We start from the raw sequence: 26,420 nt of genomic DNA, 5'->3' as shown, positions 1-26,420 counted from the left end.
ATACATTTTGATTATTGTTATTATTATTATTATTATTATTATTATTATTTTTGATTTATTTTAAGTCATTCATATTTCAAATAAATGCTATTCTTTTGAACTTGCCATTCATCAGAGAATCCTGAATAAAGATACCCCACTTTCCACAAAAATATTAAACCGTGCAGCTGTTTTCAACATTGATAATAAGAAACATTTTGAATGATTTGTGAAGGATCACACGGAAGACTGGATTAATGGCTGCTGAAAAATCAGCTTTGCAATCAGTGAGAAAAAAATTACAATCACAATATTACTTTTACTGTATTTTGTTCAAATAAATGCAGCCGTGATTAGCATAACAGACTTCTTTCAGAAACATTAAAAAAAATCAACTTTTGAACTGTTGTATAGTTAATTTAATTACAGGACTGTTTCAGTAATTGTAAACCTCTATTTAAGCTTCAATATGGATTTTATTAAAAATTACTTGTAAGTACAGTCAATGGGAGTTAAATTGGGGTTCGAACCTGTATTTCCCAAAAGAGCACCATGACTTTAACCACTAAGCCACATCTCTTTTTCCCTTTTTAGCCTCTGTTTATTTTTTCTTTTGCTTAATATGTATTCTTTTTTCCTTGCACTCCATTCCCTCTTTCTGTCCTTCAATTTTTCCTTTTGTCTGCCTCTTTATTTTTCTCTGACAGCTGTGGTTTACATGGGTCTCTCTCTGCAGCTGGACAACCCCCCCCCCACCCCTCATTCACACACACACACGCTCTCTCTCTCTCTCTCTCTCTCTCTCTCTCTCTCTCTCTCTCTCTCTCTCTCTCTCTCTCTCTCTCTCTCTCTCTCTCTCTCTCTCTCTCTCTCTCTCTCTCTCTCTCTCTCTCTCTCTCTCTCTCTCTCTCTCTCTCTCTCGTCATGTAGTCCAGTGGTGATTAAGACTATTAGGCCTTATAATGACTCTGCTGGTGTGTGGGTTTGGAGCCTCATTTCAGTGCAGCTAATAGACCTCTTAGCCAATTATCCTCCATTTAGAAGCAAATCACAGAGGCTTTTTCTCTCCCCCTTTGATAAATGTTGAATTGCTGAATAGATTTGCTAATTAAATTCTTTGTGTGTTTTGCATGTGTGCGAATCCTCATGTTCGTGTGTTGGAGTTTACGCATGTGCACTTTTTTTCGTAGTATTTCTTGCTGATAGATGTATATTCACCAAAGTGAGTGGGTTTGTTTGACGTTCCAGTTTGACCGATTTGAAATTGATATTGTTCTCCGCTTGCTGTGTTTAGTGTTTATTGTGTTTCCCGAGTGACATGCGGTCTTTTGTCTCCCGCAGATTTTGATGCACACCAAAGAAATGGTGCAGAGGGTGAGTCATGATTAGTGTATGTTACAGTAATAATTAAGCGGCACTTGCCGCGTTTGTTATTTGTAAGCCGTGCGTGGGTTTGACGGTTTACGGTTCTCCCTCAGATGAATCTGGAGGTCATATACGGGGATACCGACTCCATCATGATTAACACCAACAGTACCAACCTGGAGGAGGTCTTTAAATTGGGAAACAAGGTAAGTTTGGGAAGGGGTTTTCTGCACATCTCATAGAAAAATGCTGTGTCGGATCTTTAAAGCATGAATGAGTCTGACACTAGTGATTGAGACGTCGCTGACAATCAGGAGAGAATTAAACCAGCCATTCTGCAACCAGCACCAATCTAATAAATGTGTCTGTGTAGGTGAAAAGCGAGGTGAATAAACTCTATAAACTCCTGGAGATTGACATCGATGGCGTGTTTAAGTCTCTTCTGCTGCTGAAGAAGAAGAAATATGCAGCACTGATGGTTGAGCCACAGGCAGATGGCAAATACACCACCAAACAAGAGCTCAAAGGCCTGGACATTGTGCGTAGAGACTGGTGTGACCTGGCCAAGGAGTGTGGCAAGTCAGTGCACTGAACTACAGATCATTAGCCCCATCAGTCCTTTATAAAGACAGTAATGTAGTAGTAGTAGTATTCTTAGTCCACTGTATATTCTTTTGTAATATGGTTGTGGTTTACTTGATTTTTTTTTTTTTTTTTTCCCCTTTCATCTAGTTATGTGATTGGTCAGATTCTGTCAGACCAGAACCGTGACACCATCGTAGAGAACATTCAGAAACATCTGATTGAGGTTGGAGAGAAGGTGGCCAATGGCAGTATCCCACTCAACATGTTTGAGATACACAAGGTACACTGAATTAGAAACAATAAAAAATCATTTAAAATGAGGGGAGTTCAAACAATTTAAAGAATTGTACAAAATTCAAAAAAATAAATAGTTTTTAAGATAATGAGAACATCATTTCATGGGTGCTCACACTTTTGACTGCTCATGTAGTGTGTTCAAGGGAATAAGTTGTTTTTTTCCTTTCAGTCCCTTACAAAGGAACCTCAGGACTACCCTGACAAGAAGAGCCTCCCCCACGTCCATGTTGCCCTCTGGATCAACTCCCAGGGTGGGAAGAAGGTTAAAGCGGGTGACACGGTTTCTTATGTCATCTGTCAGGTGAGCATCCAGTGTATTTGTATCTCTGACTCTATAAATTGGCAGTAAACCCACACTAACCTTCTCCCGCTGCCTGTTAGGATGGTTCAAACCTGGCAGCCAGTCAGAGGGCGTATGCCTTGGAACAGCTCCAGAAACAGCCGGGACTCAGCCTGGACACACAGTACTACCTGTCCCAGCAGGTGCACCCTGTGGTGGGCCGAATCTGTGAGCCTATCGAAGGCATTGATGCAGTGCTCATTGCTACTTGGCTAGGTGAGACTTTCTGGACTAGTGTTCATTATATTTTGCCAAAAAAGCCATGTGAATTAGGATCAGTTCCCTTTTTTCCCCCTACGAAGAGCATCATGTACTCCATTTATTTATTTATTTTGTTTTAATTTAATTCATTTTTTAATTGTATTTATTTTAATTTGACTTTTTTTCTTTTATTTAATAAAAAAATATTACATCTGAACATATTTTAACTGACATTTTAAGTAGTTAAAAACTTTTAATTTTTTAGGTAGATTGTAAACATGTTATTTAATAATATTTTAAAAATATCAAGTATACATTTTGTTTTCTTTTGCCTAGCAGCTGAGCTTCCATTAACCCCCCCAGATGGAAATTCAGTTTCTTTAAAAAGTGTATGAACCCTGCCGCTCTGTCTCCATGACAACCGACCCTGGTTGTTTGGTATCCTGCCGTTAGGTCCAAAACTCAGACACTAATTCAATCTATTCACGATGTCACCAGAACCCAGTAGCTGGTGTACTTGATTACTTAACAATTAGCAACACATTTATGTCACGTTTGCTCCCAGAATACCTTGGTCAACTGCTTCTCATGTAGTCAGGCAAAATTGCCTCACAATACACACTACATTCTGTGTCCATTCCTAACTATAGTTCACGCACCACTCCGTTCCCTTGGCCGCGGATGTGTGACATGCCGCACGTTTGCCTGTAGATGGCAGCAGCACTCGGGCGTCAGCGGGCTTGGATCCTCAGAGACGCCGGCTAATCCCCGAAGTCTCATAGTCAACACTTACTTATGTGCTCATTTATTCACTTAGCCAAATTACCCAGGGGGACGTAGACTGTTTTTCCATGCTCTAGTAGTGTTCGGTGTCACCTGGGGGGATTAAATGGAGATTCAGCTGCTGTCTCTTAATGATTTGATGATCTCAGCTGCCTGGGAAAAATCGGATAGCTGTGCTTTCTCTACCCCTCCTTTTTTCCCTTATTATGTTTCCAGTTTATTCTTATCGTTTGCTAGTCTCTCTCCTCTTGCCTTCTGTAGCTGTGCCATCTTCTCTTTCTTCCTGTCCCTCTCTCCTCTTTCAGGCTTTCCCTTTACCTCTCTTTCTATCACTGTCTTTCCACTGTCCATAAATATAACTGTGGGGAAGTCCGAGTCTGCACAGCATTATCACCAACACAGGAAGTTTATTTAAACCTAGAACATATCAAAACTTTCATTGCTGACTTTTTTGAATTTGTATTTAGTGCCTTTTAAAAAGGTGTTTACAGCATTATTATTATTATTATTATTATTATTTTTTTTTTTTTTTTGACCTGCTTGTCCAGGACTCGACCCAAGTCACTTCCGAGCCCAACAGCAGCAGCAACGTGAGGACGAAGGGGACAATTTTCTTGGTGCTCCGGCCCAGCTCACTGATGAAGAGCGTTACCGCGATTGCGAGAGGTTTACTTTCACTTGCCCAGACTGTGGTACCGAAAACATCTACGACAATGTGTTTGAAGGGACGGTGAGTTATCAGCTCTCATATTCACGTCCATTAACAGACCTGATCTTATCAGTCAGCAAAATGCCAACCAGTCCATCTCGATTCATGCATTTCTCATCGTTGAATTGCGTCCTACCTCAACTTCCTGTTAAATATTGTGTAATGACAGGTAACAATAAATTTGAGTGGTGCAGGTGATTACTTCCTCTGCTTCAGGCTTTTACCGGCCTATTAATTTCAGAGCCACACACTTTATTTATAGAGGCTTGGCAGAGCTGTGCAGGGGGGGAGAGAGCGGTTTTGTCAGGGTGTATTCCTGGAGCTCTTCAGTACACAGGATGTCCGTCATACTCAGGCCGAGGTCAGCGGGGGCTAGAGGAGCATGTGTAATCTGCCGCTAATTAAGGGTCCACACACATGCTCATGCACAGCTTTCTCTTGTCCAAGACTCATAAAAAGTGACATTGACCCCTCCACAGGGCTGATCTCTGTCCTCCTAGTTGTTTGGAGATTTTGCACTCTGCAGGCCAGGGAAGGCTCAGAATTCTTGGAAAAACTGTTTGGCATTTACAGTGGGTACGGAAAGTATTCAGACCCCCTTAAATTTTTCACTCTTTGTTATATTGCAGCCATTTGCTAAAATCATTTAAGTTCATTTTTTTTTTCCTCATTAATGTACACACAGCATCCCACATTGACAGAAAAACACAGAATTGTTGACATTTTTGCAGATTTATTAAAAAAGAAACACTGAAATATCACATGGTCCTAAGTATTCAGACCCTTTGCTGTGACACTCATATATTTAACTCAGGTGCTGTCCATTTCTTCTGATCATCCTTGAGATGGTTCTACACCTTCATTTGAGTCCAGCTGTGTTTGATTATACTGACTGGACTTGATTAGGAAAGCCACACACCTGTCTATATAAGACCTTACAGCTCACAGTGCATGTCAGAGCAAATGAGAATCATGAGGTCAAAGGAACTGCCTGAAGAGCTCAGAGACAGAATTGTGGCAAGGCACAGATCTGGCCAAGGTTACAAAAAAATTTCTGCTGCACTTAAGGTTCCTAAGAGCACAGTGGCCTCCATAATCCTTAAATGGAAGACGTTTGGGACGACCAGAACCCTTCCTAGAGCTGGCCGTCCGGCCAAACTGAGCTATCGGGGGAGAAGAGCCTTGGTGAGAGAGGTAAAGAAGAACCCAAAGATCACTGTGGCTGAGCTCCAGAGATGCAGTCGGGAGATGGGAGAAAGTTGTAGAAAGTCAACCATCACTGCAGCCCTCCACCAGTCGGGGCTTTATGGCAGAGTGGCCTGACGGAAGCCTCTCCTCAGTGCAAGACACATGAAAAAACACCTGAAGGACTCCAAGATGGTGAGAAATAAGATTCTCTGGTCTGATGAGACCAAGATAGAACTTTTTGGCCTTAATTCTAAGCGGTATGTGTGGAGAAAACCAGGCACTGCTCCTCACCTGTCCAATACAGTCCCAACAGTGAAGCATGGTGGTGGCAGCATCATGCTGTGGGGGTGTTTTTCAGCTGCAGGGACAGGACGACTGGTTGCAATCGAGGGAAAGATGAATGCGGCCAAGTACAGGGATATCCTTGATGAAAACCTTCTCCAGAGTGCTCAGGACCTCAGACTGGGCCGAAGGTTTACCTTCCAACAAGACAATGACCCTAAGCACACAGCTAAAATAACGAAGGAGTGGCTTCACAACAACTCCGTGACTGTTCTTGAATGGCCCAGCCAGAGCCCTGACTTAAACCCAATTGAGCATCTCTGGAGAGACCTAAAAATGGCTTTCCACCAAAGTTTACCATCCAACCTGACAGAACTGGAGAGGATCTGCAAGGAGGAATGGCAGAGGATCCCCAAATCCAGGTGTGAAAAACTTGTTGCATCTTTCCCAAAAAGACTCATGGCTGTATTAGATCAAAAGGGTGCTTCTACTAAATACTGAGCAAAGGGTCTGAATACTTAGGACCATGTGATATTTCAGTTTTTCTTTTTTGATAAATCTGCAAAAATGTCAACAATTCTGTGTTTTTCTGTCAATATGGGGTGCTGTGTGTACATTAATGAGGAAAAAAAATGAACTTAAATGATTTTAGCAAATGGCTACAATATAACAAAGAGTGAAAAATTTAAGGGGGTCTGAATACTTTCCGTACCCACTGTATGTACACTATAACTTATATGGTCATTACAATCATGGTAGAAGCCATATTTAAATTAACATCAATGAAAACAAGTCTATGATTATGGTACAGACTGATCAATAGGTTGTACTTGTTTTGGTTTTTGGTTTGTCTTGTTTTGTTTTCCACCGTATGTTTTTAGGAAACATGGTTTCATTGTTTGTGTCTGTGTGCGCGTGTTTTTGTGATTTATGGGGACACAAATTTGTATAATGACATAGGTTTTACACTGGTATTACGACATAAACATAAAATATGAGGACATTTCATGAGTCCTCATATTTAAAATAGCTTTAAAACATACTAAATGTTTTATTAATAGGGGTAGTGTAGGGGGATAGAATGTACAGTTTGTACAGTATAAAAACCATTACGCCTATGGAATGTCCTCACTTTGATAGCAAAACGAACCTGTGTGTGTTTCCTACAGGATTCAATATTTGCAGTGCAACTAAACTTGCTAAAAATAATTTATTTTATTTATGTTTTGCCAAAAAGGACATCTCAATTAGGATCAATCCTCCTTTTTTTAAATTTTTTTTATGAAGAACAGCGTATACTGATCTTGGATTAAGTTTTCAAATTATATTACTGAAAACCATAACATAATTTGACGTTTTGAAAATTATGAAGAAACTATTTTTTTATTTATTTAGTTAATTATTAGAAAACCATTAAAATAAAACTTTGACACTCTGTTATAGGTGTCTTTAACCGCAGTTACAATTAATAATAATTTAATTAACGTTGTTAGTTTTTTTTTTTTTTTTTAGTTATTAATATTGTTTTTTGTTTTCATATTACAGTATTTTAACATTTCTCTGCTATGTTCGATTGGGTCATAACCAGCGGTTCAGAGAGCAAATTGGTCGTCTTGGCCAATTCAGTGAGGTATTGAGTTGTCAGACTGATTCAGTCAGTTGAACTGATTCATTGCAAAGAACCACAACTAAGTGCTTTGTTTACAAATTGGGCAGCACTGTATGCTAGCTTACAAATATTTTGCCATAGTGCTGCAGATTCATCGGCAACATGGCGACACTCCAGAATAGAAGTGCAGGAAACACTAAGCCTTTTGAACAGACTATACATGCATCCCATCTAGGGTTGGCTCGATACCACAATTTTGGCTTAGGTACGATACCAGAATCTAATACCTCGGTACTGATACTAAATTGATTTCATAGGTGACAAATAACCAGCCTCAAAAGGTAACTGAATTGGAAATAATTTTAAGAACACTGCATGAGACTCTGCAGTAACAAATGTGTTGCTTCTTTTCAAGCATAAATACATGAACAACATAAATAGCACTGCTCAGTGCTCCATACTCAGTAAATACAATTAAAATAGTATTTGTTGTACATTGTTGAACTATTATTGAATTACAATTATTGAATTATATAAAAAGTGCAATCTTCCTACAAAAAGTAGCATATTACACTAGGGATGCACCGATACCAAGCTCATGTACTCGTACTCTTAAAAATACCCCCAATACCAAAGACCGATACCTCACGTGACGTTAACTGACAGAATTTTCCGTGCACAGAGACACCGACAGCAGCAGCAGAAACAATGTCAGCCTCAGAGGTGTGGAAATACTTCAAATTAATGATGACAACCCACACATTGCGAACTGCATGCTTTCAATCACAATTCGTTATCGATTAGTGAAGGTGGGATAGGCGGAATCGTGCTGAATGACACAGACCAGAAGCACGTGCTCTCTCTCTTTCTTGCGCGCGATCCCAGTTCTCTCAGACAGCACACAATCAGTTCTCCTTGAGCCTGAATGGTCAGATGCACACATAGTTGTCAAAATGTCCATTGTGTGGAGTATCTCACGTAAATACAGTCGGTTATGGCTTAAGTGGACGTAAACATTTAGGTGAAAACAGGATATGTGTCAGTATCCATGGATTCGGTCTTAGAGGGACCGTAGCCTATATTTGTTAGTAATGTTAATAAAACAACAAAATATGGTAAATAAACGTATACATGGTAAATAAACCTACTGTATCTGAAAAACAAGTTTATTTAATTTGTATCTCTATAGTATTTGTTGTATTGTTATATATATAAAATTGTTGTTATTGGACACTGTGAAATTTTTGCAAGCACATAAAAATGATTGCTTTTTTTTAATAGAGTAATAATAAAGTTGTCCTACTTTAATTAGTCTCACTGTGTTGTGCTTGGAAAACTGCAACATCACCAAAAAAAAAAAAAGAAAAGAGAGAGAAATTAATAAATGTATAGGCATCGTTATCGGCGAGTACTAGAAAAAAAGTATCGGTACTCGTACTCGGTCCTTAAAAAATGGTATCGGTGCATCCCTATATCGGTGAGCGGCTTCTGACTAACTTAAACACCTCTGATTGGCCAATACGTTCAAATGCTCAACAGGTATGTCTGTGATTGGCTACAATGCTCAACACTGCAAACTCTGCTCTTCACAGAGCGCTTAACACAAATACACACGGAAGCATTAACATTATATTGATATTCATGTTATTCTCTAATTTTATATCATCAGCAAAATTGTTTAGATTATCATTTCCTCTGTGTTGTCATATTTGCTGATTTCGCATCAGTTCAGATAACGCACTGCCACATAGCGGTGAACAGCAGAGTATCGCGTACCAAAATGAGCAAAGTCATGATATTGTACCGTTCGAATTATGAGATACCGATATTTTTCCAGTACCGGTATACCGCGCAACCCTAATCCCATCAAAGCCTTATTTTCAAATTCAACATTGCGTCTAACCTGACTAAGCTATATAGTCGTTTTTACAAATATCTACATCCAGTGTACACTGTCATGCATGTGGTACCACGTGTATGTTGTTGATGAATTAATGGGCTTGTTACATATACTCCCGTATTCACCTGATAAGGTATCTAATAATTAGGAGTACAGGGTTATAGCAGATCTCTAGTTATAGGGAGGGCGCAGATGAAAGGAAGGCTTGAAGCAACAGCCTTGACTCATAGACACTGCAGATCGTTCTCTTATCAGAGCCGGTCACAGAGAGAGGGAGGAGGACAACAGGAATGCAAACAGACGATACTAGAGACTATATTTGCATAGACGCACAATTCTCCCTTAAAGTGGCGCTCAGTGAAAGATGCAAAGATCATAAAAACGCTAATGGCTCGCAGTGACTACCGCTTCACCACCACCGTGCCATAAAAGCAAGAGTGATGTGTTTGTGTGAGACGGTGGGCTCGAGCAAGTGTGCTGAAGCATTAGCCGCACACACACACACACTTGGTCTTTCAGTTTATTTGAGGCATAATGAGCACCATAAGCAGCTCTGCTAGTGCCCATGTGAGGTTAGATTGAAGAAATATCAGGCTATAGTAGTTTTTATCCACTGTTTAACTACAATTGTTGCCACTGTTACTCAATGGGAGGTCTGGGGCCTTTTAGTTGTAGAAAAGCTGGCAAAGCTTGCAAATCATCTACGCAGTATGGCATTTGTTACTTGCTGTCACCCAGATACATAGCTGAAAGCTTAATGCAGTGCCATTTTTACTCGCGCATGTTTCTTTTCCTACCTGGATACCCTAGAGCCTTGGTGTGGGGGCACCGACATTATACTTTTAGTATGTTTGAATGTCTAATAGGTCAAATCTAATAGCCTTTAAAAGCTTCTTTGGGCAATGCCAGTCAACAGGATAAATGCCCTGATTATGTTGTTTTTTTGTGTGTGTGGGCTTGTGTATCGTGATCAAATGCTGTGTTAAAAGTGAATTTGTTTGTTTCCAGGGGAGCACCTTACAGCCCAGCCTGAAGAATTGCTGCCACATCCCCTGTGGGGGCAGCCCGATGGACTATCCCATCAAAATTAGCAACAAACTGCAATTGGACATTCGCCGCCACATCAGGAGATACTACAGTGTGAGTATTAATAAATGCTTCTTGTAATGGTCCGCCCATGTGTTCCAGATTGGCCGCTGCAGGTGTAGTGAATATGGTGTTGCATAATAAGGAGTCGTGTAACTTTAAAAGGCCTGTTTGCACCAAGAGTGTTGCAAATCAGTGTTGAAAATTCCCACAAAATGTGCACAGATCCAAATTGATTTTTTTTTTTTTAATGACCAATTTTGATATTCAGAATAATTTTGATTATTTTTAACAGTAACAACTACATTATCACTGAACTATGATGTTAAAAATATTAATAATTTAAAATCTATATTATATTATTATTAACTTGAATTATACCATTATTAATAATAGTATTGCTTATTAATATTAACACAGATGATAATAATACTATTTCTGATTACCAATTATGATATTCAGAATCATTTGTTTTTAAATTATCACTAGATTATCTGTTAATACCACAGTGTAAAAATACAAATTATTTATGTGGATAATAGTAATAATAATATTTATTATTATTATTATTAATTGTCTTTTGACATCTGTCTAAAAATAGATCCAATACTTAAAATAATTACCAGCATATTTCTAATTAAGTCAGAATGTTAAAATAAACCATTATCTCCAAAACCATCCAGCAACTTTTTAATTAGTTTTTTTTTTTTTTTTTACTTTGAGTCCTCTTCTTATTGATCTAAATTCTTTTGCAAATTCACCAAACATCTACTCTCTGTAAAAGACAAAAAATGTTTGCTTTTTCAGAAGCTCTGTGTTCATGTGTCCAGTGTGTCTCCCTTGTAAACCATGTTTTATACAGTAACGTTACAGGTGCTCATTATCAAGTTCCTTGTCAGAGTGGCTTCATTCTCACCTTAACTACAGTAGTTGAGTACTTGATCTTGATGGCAATAATCTGTGCTACATTCACATTTGACCACCTGGGCACTCGGTGAGCAACTTACAGGGGTTAATTTGAGCTCACCTTCCTCATGCTGTTTGTTTATTTCCTGTCTTTATTGAATTTTAGAAGTGGCTTTTTCGCCTCTGAGCATTGTTCGAAACAGCTACTGCCCCCTCCCGCTTCTTCACAAATGGGTTTAATTTTGTGCGCACTCACAGTGTCTTCGCGGCATGGCAGAAATACAGGCCCTGGTGATGTGGCAAGTGTGCAGATATTGGACCTACGTTAAGAGTACGCATATGTCTGTGTATCTAATTTCCCAGCTGAGGGTTTTGATTGACAGGCGTAATCACTGCACGTCGCGTCCAATCGGGACGAGCAAGCCAGGTTCTGGAACTAAGGGAAGTTCTGGAATGCCGCAAACTTGTGAATCCGACTTGAAAGTTGTGGGGGTATATTCTCCCACAGTGCCGTGCAGAAAAATCAATTAGCGGCCTGAATGTAGCCACCTCCCTCGCTGGGACGGTGCCTGTAGTCTCTTTTGTCAGTATGTGTGAAACAGCTGCTGGTAGTGAATGCGGCCCCCCTCCTTGCCCAGGCCCGGCTTCAGTGGACACAGCTCAGCCATCCCCTCCCACACTAGGAGCAATGAAGAGGCTGATATTGTGTAATTAAGGATTCCTTTCAGCTGAGGGGAGAGCTCAAATAGAGTTGTTTGTTCGCAGAGATAGAGGGAGAAAGCCTGCCTGGATGAGGGAGGACTCGCGGCTTACATGGTTACAGATTGGAAGTCAGCGGTGTTTGTAGAGTTTCCTACGGAACACCAGCGAGGCATTAATCATGAAAGAAATCACTGCCACCTCCACCTTCAGCCCACCACCATTACCAATAAAACCACCCTTTAGAGACAAAGCAAATATGCTTTCCTCTCGTCTCCCTCCCTTTCCCCTTTCTTCATCCCCCCCCCACTTCTCTCCTTCCTTGTCATCCGTTCTGACTCCTGGCGTCTTCTGCAAAATGAGAGCGTGGCACGAAGTGGCACCCCCCGTATTTACCCCATTCTAATGTGGGTTGCCATGGCGTTTAACAAATTATTGCAATTATGTTCGTCATGTGCTTCACCCTTTGGTAACTGGCTTGGGGATGTGATGATGGTGGTGGTTGGGGGGGGGGGGGGGGGGGGGGGGGGGGGGGGGGGGGGGGTGACCGAAATAAAGAAATAAAAAAAGGTGATAATCCTGTTTTGAACAAAAGGTCAGATTGCTGAATAGAAAAGGCTTGATTAAAGCAGAGATGTACAAAATGGACGCATTTGCGTCCATTCAGCCGCTCTCGGTCTCCGCAGCCACTGTGTGAATGTACAGCTGTTGATTACTGAGGCACAAAGCCTGTGAGAGGCTGTTGTCTTGGGGGCTTTTTTGCTCCAAGCCGCCTGTAATCGCAGCTTTTTTTGGGGGCTAAAAGCGGCTCTGGATTAAGGGCATCAGAGAGGGGTTGTGTGCGTGTTCATGGGGCTGGTGGGTTTCTGGGTGTTTGGATGGCAAAATTCCTTCATTTAGCAGTTTTTTTTTTTTGTTTTGTTTTGTTTGTTTTTGTTTTTTATTATTACATTTTGGCGTGCAATTCATCCAGCATAGTTTAAGCTACAAATGTGAATAACTCATTGTGTGGGTTAAGTACACAAATCTTTATACTTCTATGAGTTTCACTTTAAACCTGAAGATATTCCTGAAGGCTTGCATTTGCCATAACTAGGGATCAGTAGGGCTGTATGATTTGGGGTAACTATTTATTTATTTATTTATTTATTTATTCGCTATTTATTTAGGGATTTTTATTTTTTTATTTTTTTATTTTTTTTCTTATCTCTCTCTCTCCCTCTCCAGGTTCGTTATTTTGAAGGGTTGTACAATTTGTCTAGTAATAATATTAGTAGTAGTTGTTGTTGTTGTTGTTGTTATTATTATTTAATAAAATTGTCAAAATAAGAAATATTACTGTTGTATTATTTCACTGTAAAATAAAATGAGTATTTGAGAAAAAATAATATAACAACTTTTATTTTACAATACAACTGAAAAATTACAATACTAATATTTATGTATTAATTTCTTTCAAACGTTAAGCCATCAAAAAGAGAACCACAGCTTCACCTTTGTTGACAGCAGCCAGTTTCTAAGAGCTTCTCATTACAACATGCGCCAACCATCTTCCTAAATTCGTAATGAGAATAGTTTATAAATTTGTTGTTGTCAACAAAACATCATCAATGTTTAGGTCTCCATCCACCAAAATAAAAGTTCAATGGTTTAAAAGCACAGAAATTAGGACGACCATAACTGTTAGGGGTGGGAGGGGGGGAATCGATTCACATATGAATTCTATATTCTAACAATTCAAATAAAATAGAATAATGAAACATAAAACTTGTGCATTAGGAATGTTACAATTTGCTCCACTTAAACTATATTTAAAGTCCAACCCTCCTATTCTCAAATTTCCGCGTTTCGCTCACAGTTTAGTGCGCGAGCCTTTCAAAGTATTCTCCTTTGTCCATGAGCGCAGAAAGACAGCTAGTGGACTCTGTTTTCAAGCGCTCAAGTCATTCACGTCATTCGCATATTCCTGTTGTGGCAGTTAGCAAACAGCGTTGCATTACCGCCCATGCCCCCTTCTGGATTAGAGCGTGGATCGCCTGTGACTGACTGTATTTGCCGTCTGATTGCATGCATAGAGTCGCTCTGATACACTGAAAATACCAGATCATGAGCTGCTCACATGTAAAAGAACACACTGCGCTTCACTCTGAAACAAGCAGTGCATATATTTAATTAAATTGACTAAACTATTTTGTGATTTCGGTTTTATTCCGATCAATTGTGCAGCCTTATGGACTGGACGCCTTTGCAGCCACCCTATGGCATATTTTGCATCATTTTCTTTGGAAACTGTCAAAAATCTAATTTGCTTTCCAGCATGAGGTGGAAGCAGTTGCACGAGTTGCATTTCTCATTCAAAAAGGTTTAGAAACAACACATCTTCTTACAAACTTGACACAGATATGAAACCTTAAGTGCTAAGTTCTGATTGTAGTCAGAGGTGAACTGAAATATTCTGGGTGAAACCGCTGTAGAAAAAGACCTACAGGTATAGATGCGACGGTGAAATTGTGAAATGGAGAAAGAAAGGAGGAGAGCGAGAACGTTTTTCCGGTAGCTTGCACTGATCTGTGGGCCCCAGTCTTTGCCCAGTGTTTGGTTAAATTATGTGGAACTCATTTGACGGCTGCAGAAGTGGCTGTATTCGCAGTGTCAGGTATCGACTGGTATAATTATGCAATTATGAAGCTTTATCCTGCCTCTCTCTCTCACAGAGCGAGCTCTTAGTGTTTCAATTAGATGTTTTTTCTCTCTTTTGCTCCCTGATTTTCTTCTTTTTTTCCCCCATCCTCCATTTCTTGGTTACAATAAAGATGCAAACAGAGTCTGCCTATAAAATAAGCAGGTTGTGTTTTTGTCACCTGATTTAAAGTATTTCATCTGGATGTGTGGTTTCTAGTTTATAAAATGTTAATGATTCATCTAATATGTGAAGACTCTTAGATTGTTCTAAACATGCACAGCTCAGACACATGCAGGCCAGTTTTGATTTAGTTTAGCATAGGATAATAGGGGTGGGGGGAAAAATCGATTCACATATGAATCGCGATTCGAATCAATTCATAAATTTCAAAAATCAATATTCTAAAAGTCTGTTAATAATGTGATGCTGACAAAACAAAGAGCAGTGCAGCACCCAGACAGTTTAGAGAGCGCACAGGCTTGCAGTGGGGGACAAAGCTTCATGGTATAGGGCTGTATAATTTGTCGCGATTAAACCGCACGCGATTTGGCAAAGGCTGTGATTGTTTCATGCGCAGCTTGTCAGAGCTGTACGGCTCTGTGATCAGTAGTAAATGCTTCTCCATCTTAAGAAGCATTTACTTGCGCAGAAACTCCAAATATGCCCTGCCGCAGAAGACGATAAAATGCGTCATATTGCTATAGCTGAATAAACAGAAAATTGAAAAGCTTTGATTGATTAAACATGATAATAAACACACAACTTCCTTATTCTGTGTAAGAAGCCACATCATCTCACAGAAGGATGCTCAACTGTCGTTATGAAGTGAGTTTGGAGTAAACATTATTAAATGTTGTCTTTTGTTGGACAAGATGTTAATAAATGCTTCTCATGTCTGGAAAGATGTTTGATGCGTGTTGCTTTTTCAAATGTACATTATAAGCGACTCAAACTCGCAGTGCTTTAGATGGATTAGCATTTGGAGCCATATTTCATTGACAAGCTGCGCATAAAAAAAAATAATTGCAGCCTTTGGGATTTCATAATCACACTAAGAATCGCATTTAAGCGTTAATCGTGTTTAAGTTCAATGTTGTTTTTCGTATCGTGCGATAAATCGTGCGATAAATCGTGCAGCCTTACCGTGGTAATGAACAATACCTGCTTGTAAAAGCGAATAAACATATCCTCTATCTGAGGCTAAGTCACTAAATATTGAGAATGCAACAGCGCATATTATATTTTTCTAATTCCAAAAGATCGGCCACTGATCGAAAGCAGCTGATAATCACATTTTGATTATGCAAAAGACACGCCTTGAGAGGTGAATATGAAAGGCCTAGCAGTGGCAGCGTCTCGGGATGTGTTCACGCTTGTAGTTTGATTTGCTTGGTTCGTTTGGTCCGGACCATAAATTTAGTCCTGGTTTGCTTAGCATTCACATTGGCATTTTTAACACCGAACCTAAAGGCATAGGGATACATTCACAACCTGATCCATCGGCTTTTATGATGTATATTTCAAGATGGAACTTCCCGAACATCCAAAACAATGCTGTGTGCTGGGTTAAATGCGCTTGTTGTATGTGCATAGCCTACATATGATGGTATTTTGACCAGCTGAGAACTTGTGAAGAGCTTATGAAATGTGTAAAGGAGTCAAAACAGGGGCAGGAATCCCTCTCTCACAAAAATGATCTGCTGTGAGGAGATGCTGTTCTTTACAATTTGTTTTTACTGTATTTTTGATGGAATAAATGCTGCCTTGGTGAGCATAAGAGACCAATACCAACCCACATATATTAAAAGTCTTATTTTAAGATTGATACTTATAAATCTGCATGATTTAATCAATGCATCAAGAAAACAAGTGCATCATTATACCCCTATAATTTGTATGGCATGCACTGACACTGATAACACTGTTTCACCACCACCACCACAGTGTTTTTATTCTTGTGCCCAAGGAGGAGAGAAAAAAAAGACTTCAAAAGTCTGTACATGTGCAATCCCAATGCGACCACAAACCTCTCTGAGGGTCATGAATTTAGAATTAAGAAATCTCGGTCACCAATCAGGTGAAATGGCAAAAAGTTTCCATCCTACCCTTTTCCATCAAATCAGACCACTGTACATAGGACAAAGTCTCAAAAGGCTGTCCCTGCTGAATTTTGTGTTTGAAAACAATGACATACTTTTGTGTTTTTCAGTTGGCCTGTGTGTGTGTTCCTGTCTTTTGCTAAGCCCATGGGAACTGAAATGTTGGTTTAGTCTTGGGCCTCCAGAAGCACAAAAGATCTGTTACGGCAAACAGAGGGGTGATAACACCGACGCTCCCTTCAAAATGAAAGCCAAACAGCTCACATATGTTCGGATTCAATTACACACTCTGGGTTCCCCTCAGCCCCAGGGCTTACTGCTAATTACCCAAATAACATCCGTACAAAACGCCACCCAGATGAGATTAATTGAGGAATTAAAACAACCTGTTGATTCCGATAATACTGTGAGGTCTGAACAGTAACCCAGGTAGTCCAAACATGTTTGATGGCACAGGTGGGATGACAAGACTCATCTCTAGATACAACAGGGGCAATAAGCTGTAAAAAACCATCCAGAGATGCTCATTGCTCAGGAAATAGAAGCAAATTAAACCACTTATAACTGTGTGTGACTGTTCTTTGGCCCTCATTCTTTCATTCTCTCAGTTTTCATCTTTTCAGTTTTGCTCTTTCAAGTAAGTTACAAGAAGGAAAGATTTTCTTGTATAATTTTTTGTTTTTCTTATTTACGAATGTTGTCAAAAAGTGGACTTTAAAAGTGTTATATTTAATATAACCCAATGGTTCAAAAGTTTGGGGTTGATAAGGTTTTTTTTAATTAAATGTTCTCTTATGCTCACCAAGGCTGCATTTATTTGATGAAAAATACAGTAAAAACAGTAATATTACTACAATTAAAAATAAGTGTTTTCTATTTTAATATATTTTAAAATGTAATTTATTCCTGTGATTGCAAAGCTGAATTTTCAGCATCATTACTCCAGTCTTCAGTGTCACATGATCCTTCAGAAATCATTCCAATATGCTGATTTGCTGCTCAAAAAACTTTTTATTATTATCAATATTGAAAACAGCTGTGCTGCTTAATTTTTTTGCAGAAACTATGATCTATTTTTTTTTCAGGATTCCGCATATAAATATAATACAAAATATAAATATAAAAAAATAAATCCTTTGTAACATTATAAATGTATTTACTGTCATTTATGATGAATTTAATGCATCCTTGGTGAATAAAAGTTCTTTATCTCCAAAAAAGATCTTAACCTTTTGAATGGTAGTGTATATCTTATTTTAGTTTTTATATGTAATATATTCTTTCTTTAGTGTATTTTACCAGACCCTATTTTCCTATTTCTGTTTTTATCACCTTCTTTCTCTCTCTTTTTCAGCCTCCTTTAGTCTATAGTAGGGAGGTGGTGGTAATGCTTCAGGGACAGGTGCTTCTCTGATACTAGGGGTTTATTTAGTGCACCATCATTAGCAGGGCATTACCCATATTACCCCCTGGCCCCCGCTCTAATAACAGGGGCAGGAAAGGCAGTGTTGGCGGGGGGCAGCTGCATCTGCTGCAGGCTGAGGCCTCACACTGCCCCACCACAGGCAAAAGCACCAGCGACCTGTCTCCTGGGGGTCGCAGCAACTCTGTGCCGATCAGCTTTTTAAATTGTTTTCTTTCTCTCTATACACAGGGTTGGCTGCTATGTGAGGACCAGGCCTGCCGGAACCGAACCCGACGGCTGCCCATTGCCTTCTCGAGGTCCGGACCGATCTGTCCAGCCTGTCTTAGATCCACGCTGAGGCCTGAGGTACTGCACACACTTTTTATTTTTAATACAAACTCAGTCATTTTGTCCAGATGGTGGTGCTGTGGAGCCTGTGAAACTTCTCCCTGCCTTGACCCAGGCCTTTTATTCCCTTTTATTCCGTGTAGTTTTTTTTTTTTTTTTTTTTTCCTCGTCCATCACCTGTATTTCTAACCGTTATATATTACCAGACCTGTCTGACGCATCTGACATGTCCGTTTGCTTCCTGCCTTAACAAGCTACCTCTGATTAGAACCGGCCTCCAGATGTACTTGGCCTTGGACTCACTGCTAAAAGACGTGTATGTGGGGTGTTTCACTCTTACTTCATCTTGTGATCACTTCAAGAGCGTCTTCTCCTGGTTCAAAGACACAGTTTGGGATGTCCCTTCCAAAAATTAGTGTCTATCTTTGTCCCTGTCCGTCTTCCTTATCATTTTTGTCCAGTATGGACACATCTCTCCCCACCCCCCCAATTCTTTCTTCCTCCTTGTGCTTTATTTCTGCGTCTAGTTCTGTGGCGACAGGTTGAAACCCAAAAGGACAATTTCTCTTGTCACCATAGCCACTTAGCTGTCCTCCGCTCTGCCTGGTGAGATGGCAGTTTAAACTGCCGGCTGAATAAAACATTAACTTCCTCACCCCTCTACCGTCCCTCTGTCGTTCTGGGCTTTACAGCTCGGCTGACAGCAATGCGTCTCCTCTGGTGTCTCCACGGACACAGAGACATTGACTACCATTGTATCCAGATTAAATGGATGCGTAATAGGCACCCTCGGCTGATTGGCCGGTAATTTGAAGGAGTTGTACACAGGTGCAATTTATAATATTTTCAGTAAATTAAATTTTTTTTCCCCCTGCTCTCTCTCTTTTTCTTTACACCGGTGCTCTCTCTCTCTCCGTTTTTCTTTTTCCCTCGCTTGTAGATCTCTCCAACCACCCCCACCCGCTGTCTCTCTCTCTCTCTCTCCCTCTCCATTTTATTGATGTACGTTCAGGCACCCATTAGGGCTTCCTTTTTTTCCCTCTAGTGGAAATTGCAGCATGTTAATTTTCACACAAATTACAGCAATAGCAGGTATCTCTATTTGATACATTATAACAGGAGCAATCAGGGATAATTGAGTGCCTTTCAGATGGTAACCGGCGCATTCACTTCAATTCAAAGCCAGTCCATTTATCGTCTAATCGCTCTTTAAACACTGAATTTCTGGGAACAAAAATTCTTGTCATAATTTTGCTTAAGTGTATTTGGAAATCACAGTCCTTTGAGCAAGGATAATTGAAATCAAATCCCTTTCACGGGAGCTGACATTTCTACATTTCCCCCCAATTGAAATTAATTTCAAAAATTGAGCATGAATATCTTCAAATAGCAGGCAATTATACCTTTCAATGGGGAGAAATTATGTGCACAAAAAGTGGAGACATCAACTGGCGCTTCAGTTAAATGTCTTTGTTTCCCACTGTGTTTGCCTTGTAAAGATTTACATATATTGACTCGTTATGAAACCTTGTGATGCCGATCGCCTTCCTTTTCCAGCTCAGCCCGTTAAAATTAACTCAGATTGGAGCTTTTTTTTGTTAAGCCTCATTAAAACTGTTTGGAGATTTTTCTTTTTTCCTGTCCTCTCTTTTGCAGCTGCACAGATCTGTGCGAATTGAAAGTAGCCATTTTCTCTGCTGCTTGGCTCAGGGGACATTATACATCTTTACATATAAGCACTGTGACCATAAGGAGCTAAATCACTTCAATCTCCTTTAAATGATCCCCATCGCAAGTTTAGCCAATGATCTTCTTTGAGTGTCTTTAAACATAACTACTTTATTTTTACACCCCTTTGTAGTAGTATAAGGCCTAACTCTTGACACTCCATCCAGCTCTTCCGGCAGGCTGTGTTTGGGCTGTACCAAAGGTTTGGTGGTACGGCACTGGCTGCCACGTCTCTATCAAGGAGGGGGGGATGAGGCGGGGGTCTCAGGAGAGAGGCAATTTCACAGCTGGTTTGCTCCCCAGTCACTCAGGCCGAAAATGCTGCAGATTTGTGGAGAAAATTGAAATGGTGTCAGTACAGGAACAAAGCATTGAGCCGAGCAAAGCTGCATAAGGGAGGGGCCTCTGTTTGCAGGGTGGGGGGGTTTAAATTCAATAACGTTTGACGGTGCCTTGGTCACACCCCTTTTGACACCTGTCAGCACAGCTGTGAAGCTCGTCCTGGCCCTGCCTCGCATGTCTGTCCACTTATTTCTTGGACTGCGGTTTTCGTCCACGATCTCCTTCGCCGAGCGGAGTGCGTTCGCGAGCACATGGTGACCTGGCTCTGATTATAGGAGCTCCATTATGGCCGCATTGCTGAATCGACAGGCACGGCTGTTGACCAGCCAGTGCATTATGGGTCAACAGCTGCTGGGCTCATCGGAAGCTGTAGAGGGCAATTAAAAGCCGTTGTGCTGAGGAGAGAGCCCTTGCTAAACTCCTCCGGCACCCACATCGCTCTGATTCTATGGTGACACAGAAAGACTGTGACCCAATAACAGCAATTAACATAAAAGTATAATGGCTAATCAAATTGACAGCAACAGTTGTTCATCAGATCCACACACGCTGCCTTATCAAAACAAACTATTATGAAAGAGGTAATTTCAGAGCTGAACGTCTCTCTCTCTCTCTCTCTCTCTATCTCTCTTTCTCTCCCTCCCCAATGTCTTTTATTCTCTCGCTCGACCTGCGCGCCTCTGGCAGTTAGACACATGGCTAACGGTAATTACAGCCGAATTTACAAACCAAACACCGTTTCCTGCTTTTGTCAGGAGAGAAGGTGGGGAGTATGCTAGCTGTTTTCAGCCAATCAGACAGTTTCACAGGTTCTGTGACTCCAAACTCGGGGTTTGACTGAGCGTGTGTGTTTGTCTTTGTCTGTGACAGTGGAGAATATATGACAAACACTACCTGTCTCCACAGCTGTAATTAACACAGGTGATTCTCCAGCTTTCCCTGATTGAGCCGCACCAATCTCATTACGCTTCAGCCTTTCATTTTCCCTGGGACAATAACACATAGTACTAAACTACATCAGTATGATTTTACCTAATTGGTTTTTGTTTTCTTTTTTTTTGATTATATTGAATATGCAAAGGAATAATCAGCACTGCCATATCAGTAAAGAATTGGTAAAGAGCTTTGAATGTTAAAGTAATTGTTTTACTTTTTATAATAGGCAGTTCTTGAATGTTTGTGGAATAATCTACTACTGATAAAGTCTGTCACAGTTTTTTTTAAAAACAATGCCAAATGGCTCTCGCCGCTAAGGTTTCATGATAACAAAATAGTCAGTAGAAATTGTTTTTGTTTTTTTGGTGCTACAGCAAAAACTGCAATTTAATACTCAAAGTATATATTTTTACAATATTATATTATATATTTTTATAAATAATATAAATAGATGCACCGATATATCGGCCAATAATCTGTATCGGCCGATAAAAGCAAATTTTTACACAATCGGCTATCGACTATGTGCTTTGTGTAAAGAAAATGCTAAGAAACCAGTTTGATGTTCAATATTATTAGTAATTATATGAATTAATAACATTCAGAAAGTTAGGAAATATTAATTTAATCTTCAGAATTTAGTTAATGTGTTAATATTAATTTGAGTAATGTGTTGGTTTATAACTGATACCAGTTACTCTGGAAAAAAAGTTGATCAAATGGAGAGAATAAAGTTTTTATTTGCATTTTTTTTTTTCAAAATATAATCATTAAAAATATGATTAATTATAATGAAATTATTGTTAATTAAAAAAAACGTATAAAAGGCAGAACCCCCAAAGTATCGGTATCGGCAGATATCACTCTGAATAATCGGCTATCGGTGGAGAAATTTGGTATCGGTGCATCTCTAATTATCAATATGTTTTATTAACGCAGCGTCCGTTTTTTTCCATCATCCTTTGGCTAGCATTACAATATATACGATCACGCTCTTATTCGCGCAATGCTTTTAAAACATTTAAGTGCGCCAAAAGAGAACGTGCTGTCTGTGAATGTCCTGTCTCACACACACACACACACACACGACGCACAGAAAGACGTGCATCAGTATCGTGCGCGTGGACGGCGCACCAGAATGGATTTCTCGGTCACGCTTGAACAAACAATAACACGCGCAATAATGCCAAAAATATACGTTTTGTTGAGTATCCTCATTAGAGCAGCCTTAAATGAGTTAAATAAAGTCTTAAACGAAAGTAAAGAGTTATGAGAAAGTGAGATCCGCCTCATGTGCAGCAGCGGCAGCTCTTAAAGGGACAGCAACCATTGCTGTCTGTCATTGAAGATAATCAAAGAACAAAGGTAACAGAGAAAAGTACTCACTGCTCTTGGCTAAAGAACTTTTGTAGCTTTAATAATCATTAATCTATATTTAATTTAGGCTATAAATTATGCAGTGCAGACTGTTTGGTAACTATTCACTTTCTGTATTTTTCCTATCTGTTAGACAGGTAGGAAGGGCACAGGTAAATATGACATTTATTATGGGTTTATGTGAGGATTGTTGAAGTTCACTTAAATTAAAAGTCATATTTTTGAAGCCTAATCAATGTAAAAAATTATATAGCTTTCACTTACACTGTAATGTTGAATGGCTATAATTCATGTTTAAAATTGGGGGAAAAATCTATTTCATAGAGACATCAGCAGCAGTATTAGTATCAGTGATACTGGCCTTCATTATAAAAAGATGCCATTAAACAAGTGTTTAAAATATACTGTCTTTATGTTTTAATTTGGAGATTAACTGTGAAATTATTACATTTATAAAATATATTAAAAACATATAATAACTTAATCGCTTAGTTGCGATTAATCACAGATTGATTAATCGAGTTTTTTTTTTAATCGATTGACAGCACTAGTTTTATTAAAATATTACATCGTCATTTTTTTATATATACATTTTTTTTTTTAAAATACAGTGCAGTCTAAATAATATTTTATGTGTTTTGGATGGGATTGCTGGGTGGTACTACATTTCAGGCCTTCAAAACTGGCCAACTTCAATGTAAAATCAGTGTAAAATTCTCCTCTTCCTGGAGATTACCTTAATTTTTGTAATAAACCATATTAGTTTAATTGTGGCTGGCTTCACTGTGCTTATTTAAACTGTAGCTGGCTTGCATTGGGCTTCTGAATTTAGTATATCAATATTGTTGCATTTATTTTTTGTAGCATTGGTTTGGTTCATAATCCTTGTGACATCTGTACAATGAAATTTGTTCTTATTGGAAGTCTGCAAGAAACCAGTCAAGAACCAAAGGAAATGGTTTAATGCAGTTAAATGATCCCTATGTTATACCTGTAATAATGATGCACAGAGTTTTACGAATCAGTTTGTCTGGAACCAGGTGGTGAAAGCCATTGGTTATGGTCTTCATTTAGTCAGGTAACTTGACCAGCTTCAGACAAACCTTGTTTAACCTTGTTTTCAGTTTCCCAGAAGCATAACCTGGGAGTTTTCTCTATATGTCATCACCCTATATGTTGTGATACCTGTTTTAATTTGTGTTTTGTCTTTTTTGTTTTATTTCTCATTTTAGTATTCAGAGAAAGCCCTCTACAACCAACTGAGCTTCTACAGATACATCTTCGACTGGGAATATGCCGTCAACAAGGTCCTGTCAGCTGAGGATAAATGTAAGACTTTGCATTAACATCAGCTATTACTAATTAGCCTGAAATTCGCTCACATTTCCCATAAGTGCTCGTCCAGCACATATTTCTGACTATACGTGCACTCACGCACACACACCTCACAGCGGCTGGAGGCGGCCACTAGGTTGGGTTAAGAATCCTCAGCTCCTCGAGTCGACAGCCGTAATTCAGGCGACGGATTCAATCACCGAATGGCGCGGTGCTGAATGCAAAGCGGTCCAATCAGTTGGAAGGAAGAGGGGAGTGAGTGAGAGAGAGCCTCCTCTCATCCCGTAGGCCTTCGGTAATAGCGCTGGCTATGTTGATTGAAAACAGTTTTTAGATTTTGGAAAATGATAGGGCGAGTAATTGGAGAGAAGGCTAAAGGATAGCCCTTCATAAATAATGGGACATGGAGCATATGTTTTCAACGGGCCGTTGGAGGATCCAGACCGCTCACGGCCGCTGCTAGCCGAGCCGTGGCTACTTACCCACAATCCTTTTTGATTGATGTCACTTGATTAAAAAGGACCTCTTGGAATAGACTTATACATTTATTTATTTATTTTTACATGTGCCGATGAGGTTCCGAGCCAGGCGCGAGAGCCGTAGATAAATATAATGTGTAATCAATAGATGACCACTCAGAACGTGGAGCAGGCCGAGGGGAGAGTGTATCGGGGGGCGGGGGCCTAACATGATTATAGACTTGGCTTCTCTGGGAAATTTTATTTCTTTACTTTTTCTCGACTGTTGTTTCTGCGAGTAATTGTGGCCAATCTGCTGCGTTCTGACAGCCACACTGCCCATCACTGCAGCCGGGGCTCTAATTCCTGAAGGAGTGATTTTAACCCTCTAGCCCTGATTTTCACCAGGCAAAATGAGAGGTGACGTTACTCCTCCTGTCCTCCTCCTCTTTTTTTTTTTTTTTTTTCTCCCCCCTTCGCAATTGTTCTCAGAAACCATTTGTTTATTCCATTTATTATTTGGACTTTTCGTTTTCTAGTTGCGTTTAGTGTATCAGATTAAGAGATCTTATTTATCATGCTGTAACATGTATTTGTATTGTCATGCAGCTCCGCCACGTAAACGTGTATATTGTGGGATTAGTGGAGGACAACACACACGGCTTTGAAGTATAGCCTTGAAATGGTTATCTCCCCTCTCACTATAATACTACACATTACTGTATTATAGACCACAGGGTTTACAGGGGTCTAGGGGTGAAATTACAGGGCTGCATGGCTTGTACTTCCTTTTACCTGGTCCAGTTTCTTATTTAGACCCTGGGATGTAACTCTGACATTATAGGGGTTCTGAATTTACTGTCTTGCACTGGACAACTGTGCTGTTATAGCATCAGTGTCTTTACATACTGTAGGTTTAGCTACAACAAACTAGAACATGTGACTAGTACATGGTAAAGCTATGCCAGTAATGCTAGCTTCCCCTGAATGTTTAAAAAAGTAGCCAACTTTGACTTTTGACTTGGTTAAGTCTTTCACCTAAACCAGTCAGTGAGGAGCTGCTTTTAGACTAGCGCCTCACTGAGTGTTAAAGGGTTAGTTCACCCCAAAATGAAAATTTTGTCATTAATTACTCACCCTCATGTGGTTCCAAACCCGTAAGACTTTTGTTCATCTTCGTAACAGAAGCTCTGGAAGCTCAAACTTGTGTTACTCAGCACGTTTGAGCTTCCAGCTGAACACCGGTAACACTGTCAACACCGACAATCGCAGCAAGCCTATGCGTTTACATTAATACTCACCAAGACTGGTATTTTGAGACAATTGTGTGTTCGAGCACAAGAGAACTCAGTTCGGTGCTGAGATGCGGCTCTCTGAGCACACAGAAAACGTCGGGCGACTGAATTGAATTCTCTTGCACGTTTTAGAGCTTGAATGTTTAAATTTACAAGACTTCATCATGTCCAATGATAAACTTTAGTGAATAATTATTTAAAAAGGAGCCCATGCATTAATGAACTCCTGGACATACAGGAACGTGCCTGTCTGCATTAAAGGGATAGTTCACCCAAAAATGAAAATTATCCCATGATTTACTTGCCCTCAAGCTATCCTAGGTGTATATGACTATCTTCAGAAGAACACAATTGGAGATGTATTTAAAAATATCCTCCAAGGTTTATAATGGTTGTGAATGGCAGCCCAAATTCTGAAGACAAAAAAAAAAAAAAAATAAAGCCATTGATAAAAAACAATAAAAAACAATGAATCAATACGACTC

The 26,420-nt window shown here is 39.6% G+C and overlaps 1 protein-coding gene across 1 annotated transcript in view; it reads left to right on the top strand.

Annotated features, from left to right (window-relative positions):
* The window catches only part of pola1 (polymerase (DNA directed), alpha 1), a 54,484-nt gene that overhangs the window by 19,820 nt on the left and 8,244 nt on the right, over window positions 1–26,420 (top strand). Inside the window, exons 27-36 of the mRNA XM_051882058.1 lie at window positions 1,321–1,353; window positions 1,458–1,550; window positions 1,718–1,923; window positions 2,077–2,209; window positions 2,396–2,527; window positions 2,608–2,782; window positions 4,099–4,280; window positions 10,247–10,378; window positions 18,366–18,482; window positions 24,080–24,176. Coding sequence (XP_051738018.1) covers window positions 1,321–1,353; window positions 1,458–1,550; window positions 1,718–1,923; window positions 2,077–2,209; window positions 2,396–2,527; window positions 2,608–2,782; window positions 4,099–4,280; window positions 10,247–10,378; window positions 18,366–18,482; window positions 24,080–24,176 — 1,300 coding nt within the window. The remainder of the gene's footprint in view (window positions 1–1,320; window positions 1,354–1,457; window positions 1,551–1,717; window positions 1,924–2,076; window positions 2,210–2,395; window positions 2,528–2,607; window positions 2,783–4,098; window positions 4,281–10,246; window positions 10,379–18,365; window positions 18,483–24,079; window positions 24,177–26,420) is intronic.

The sequence above is a fragment of the Ctenopharyngodon idella genome, chromosome 23 (assembly GCF_019924925.1).
Source record: "Ctenopharyngodon idella isolate HZGC_01 chromosome 23, HZGC01, whole genome shotgun sequence".
NCBI classification, from domain to species: domain Eukaryota; kingdom Metazoa; phylum Chordata; class Actinopteri; order Cypriniformes; family Xenocyprididae; genus Ctenopharyngodon; species Ctenopharyngodon idella.
This window is presented reverse-complemented; position numbering and strand designations above follow the sequence as displayed.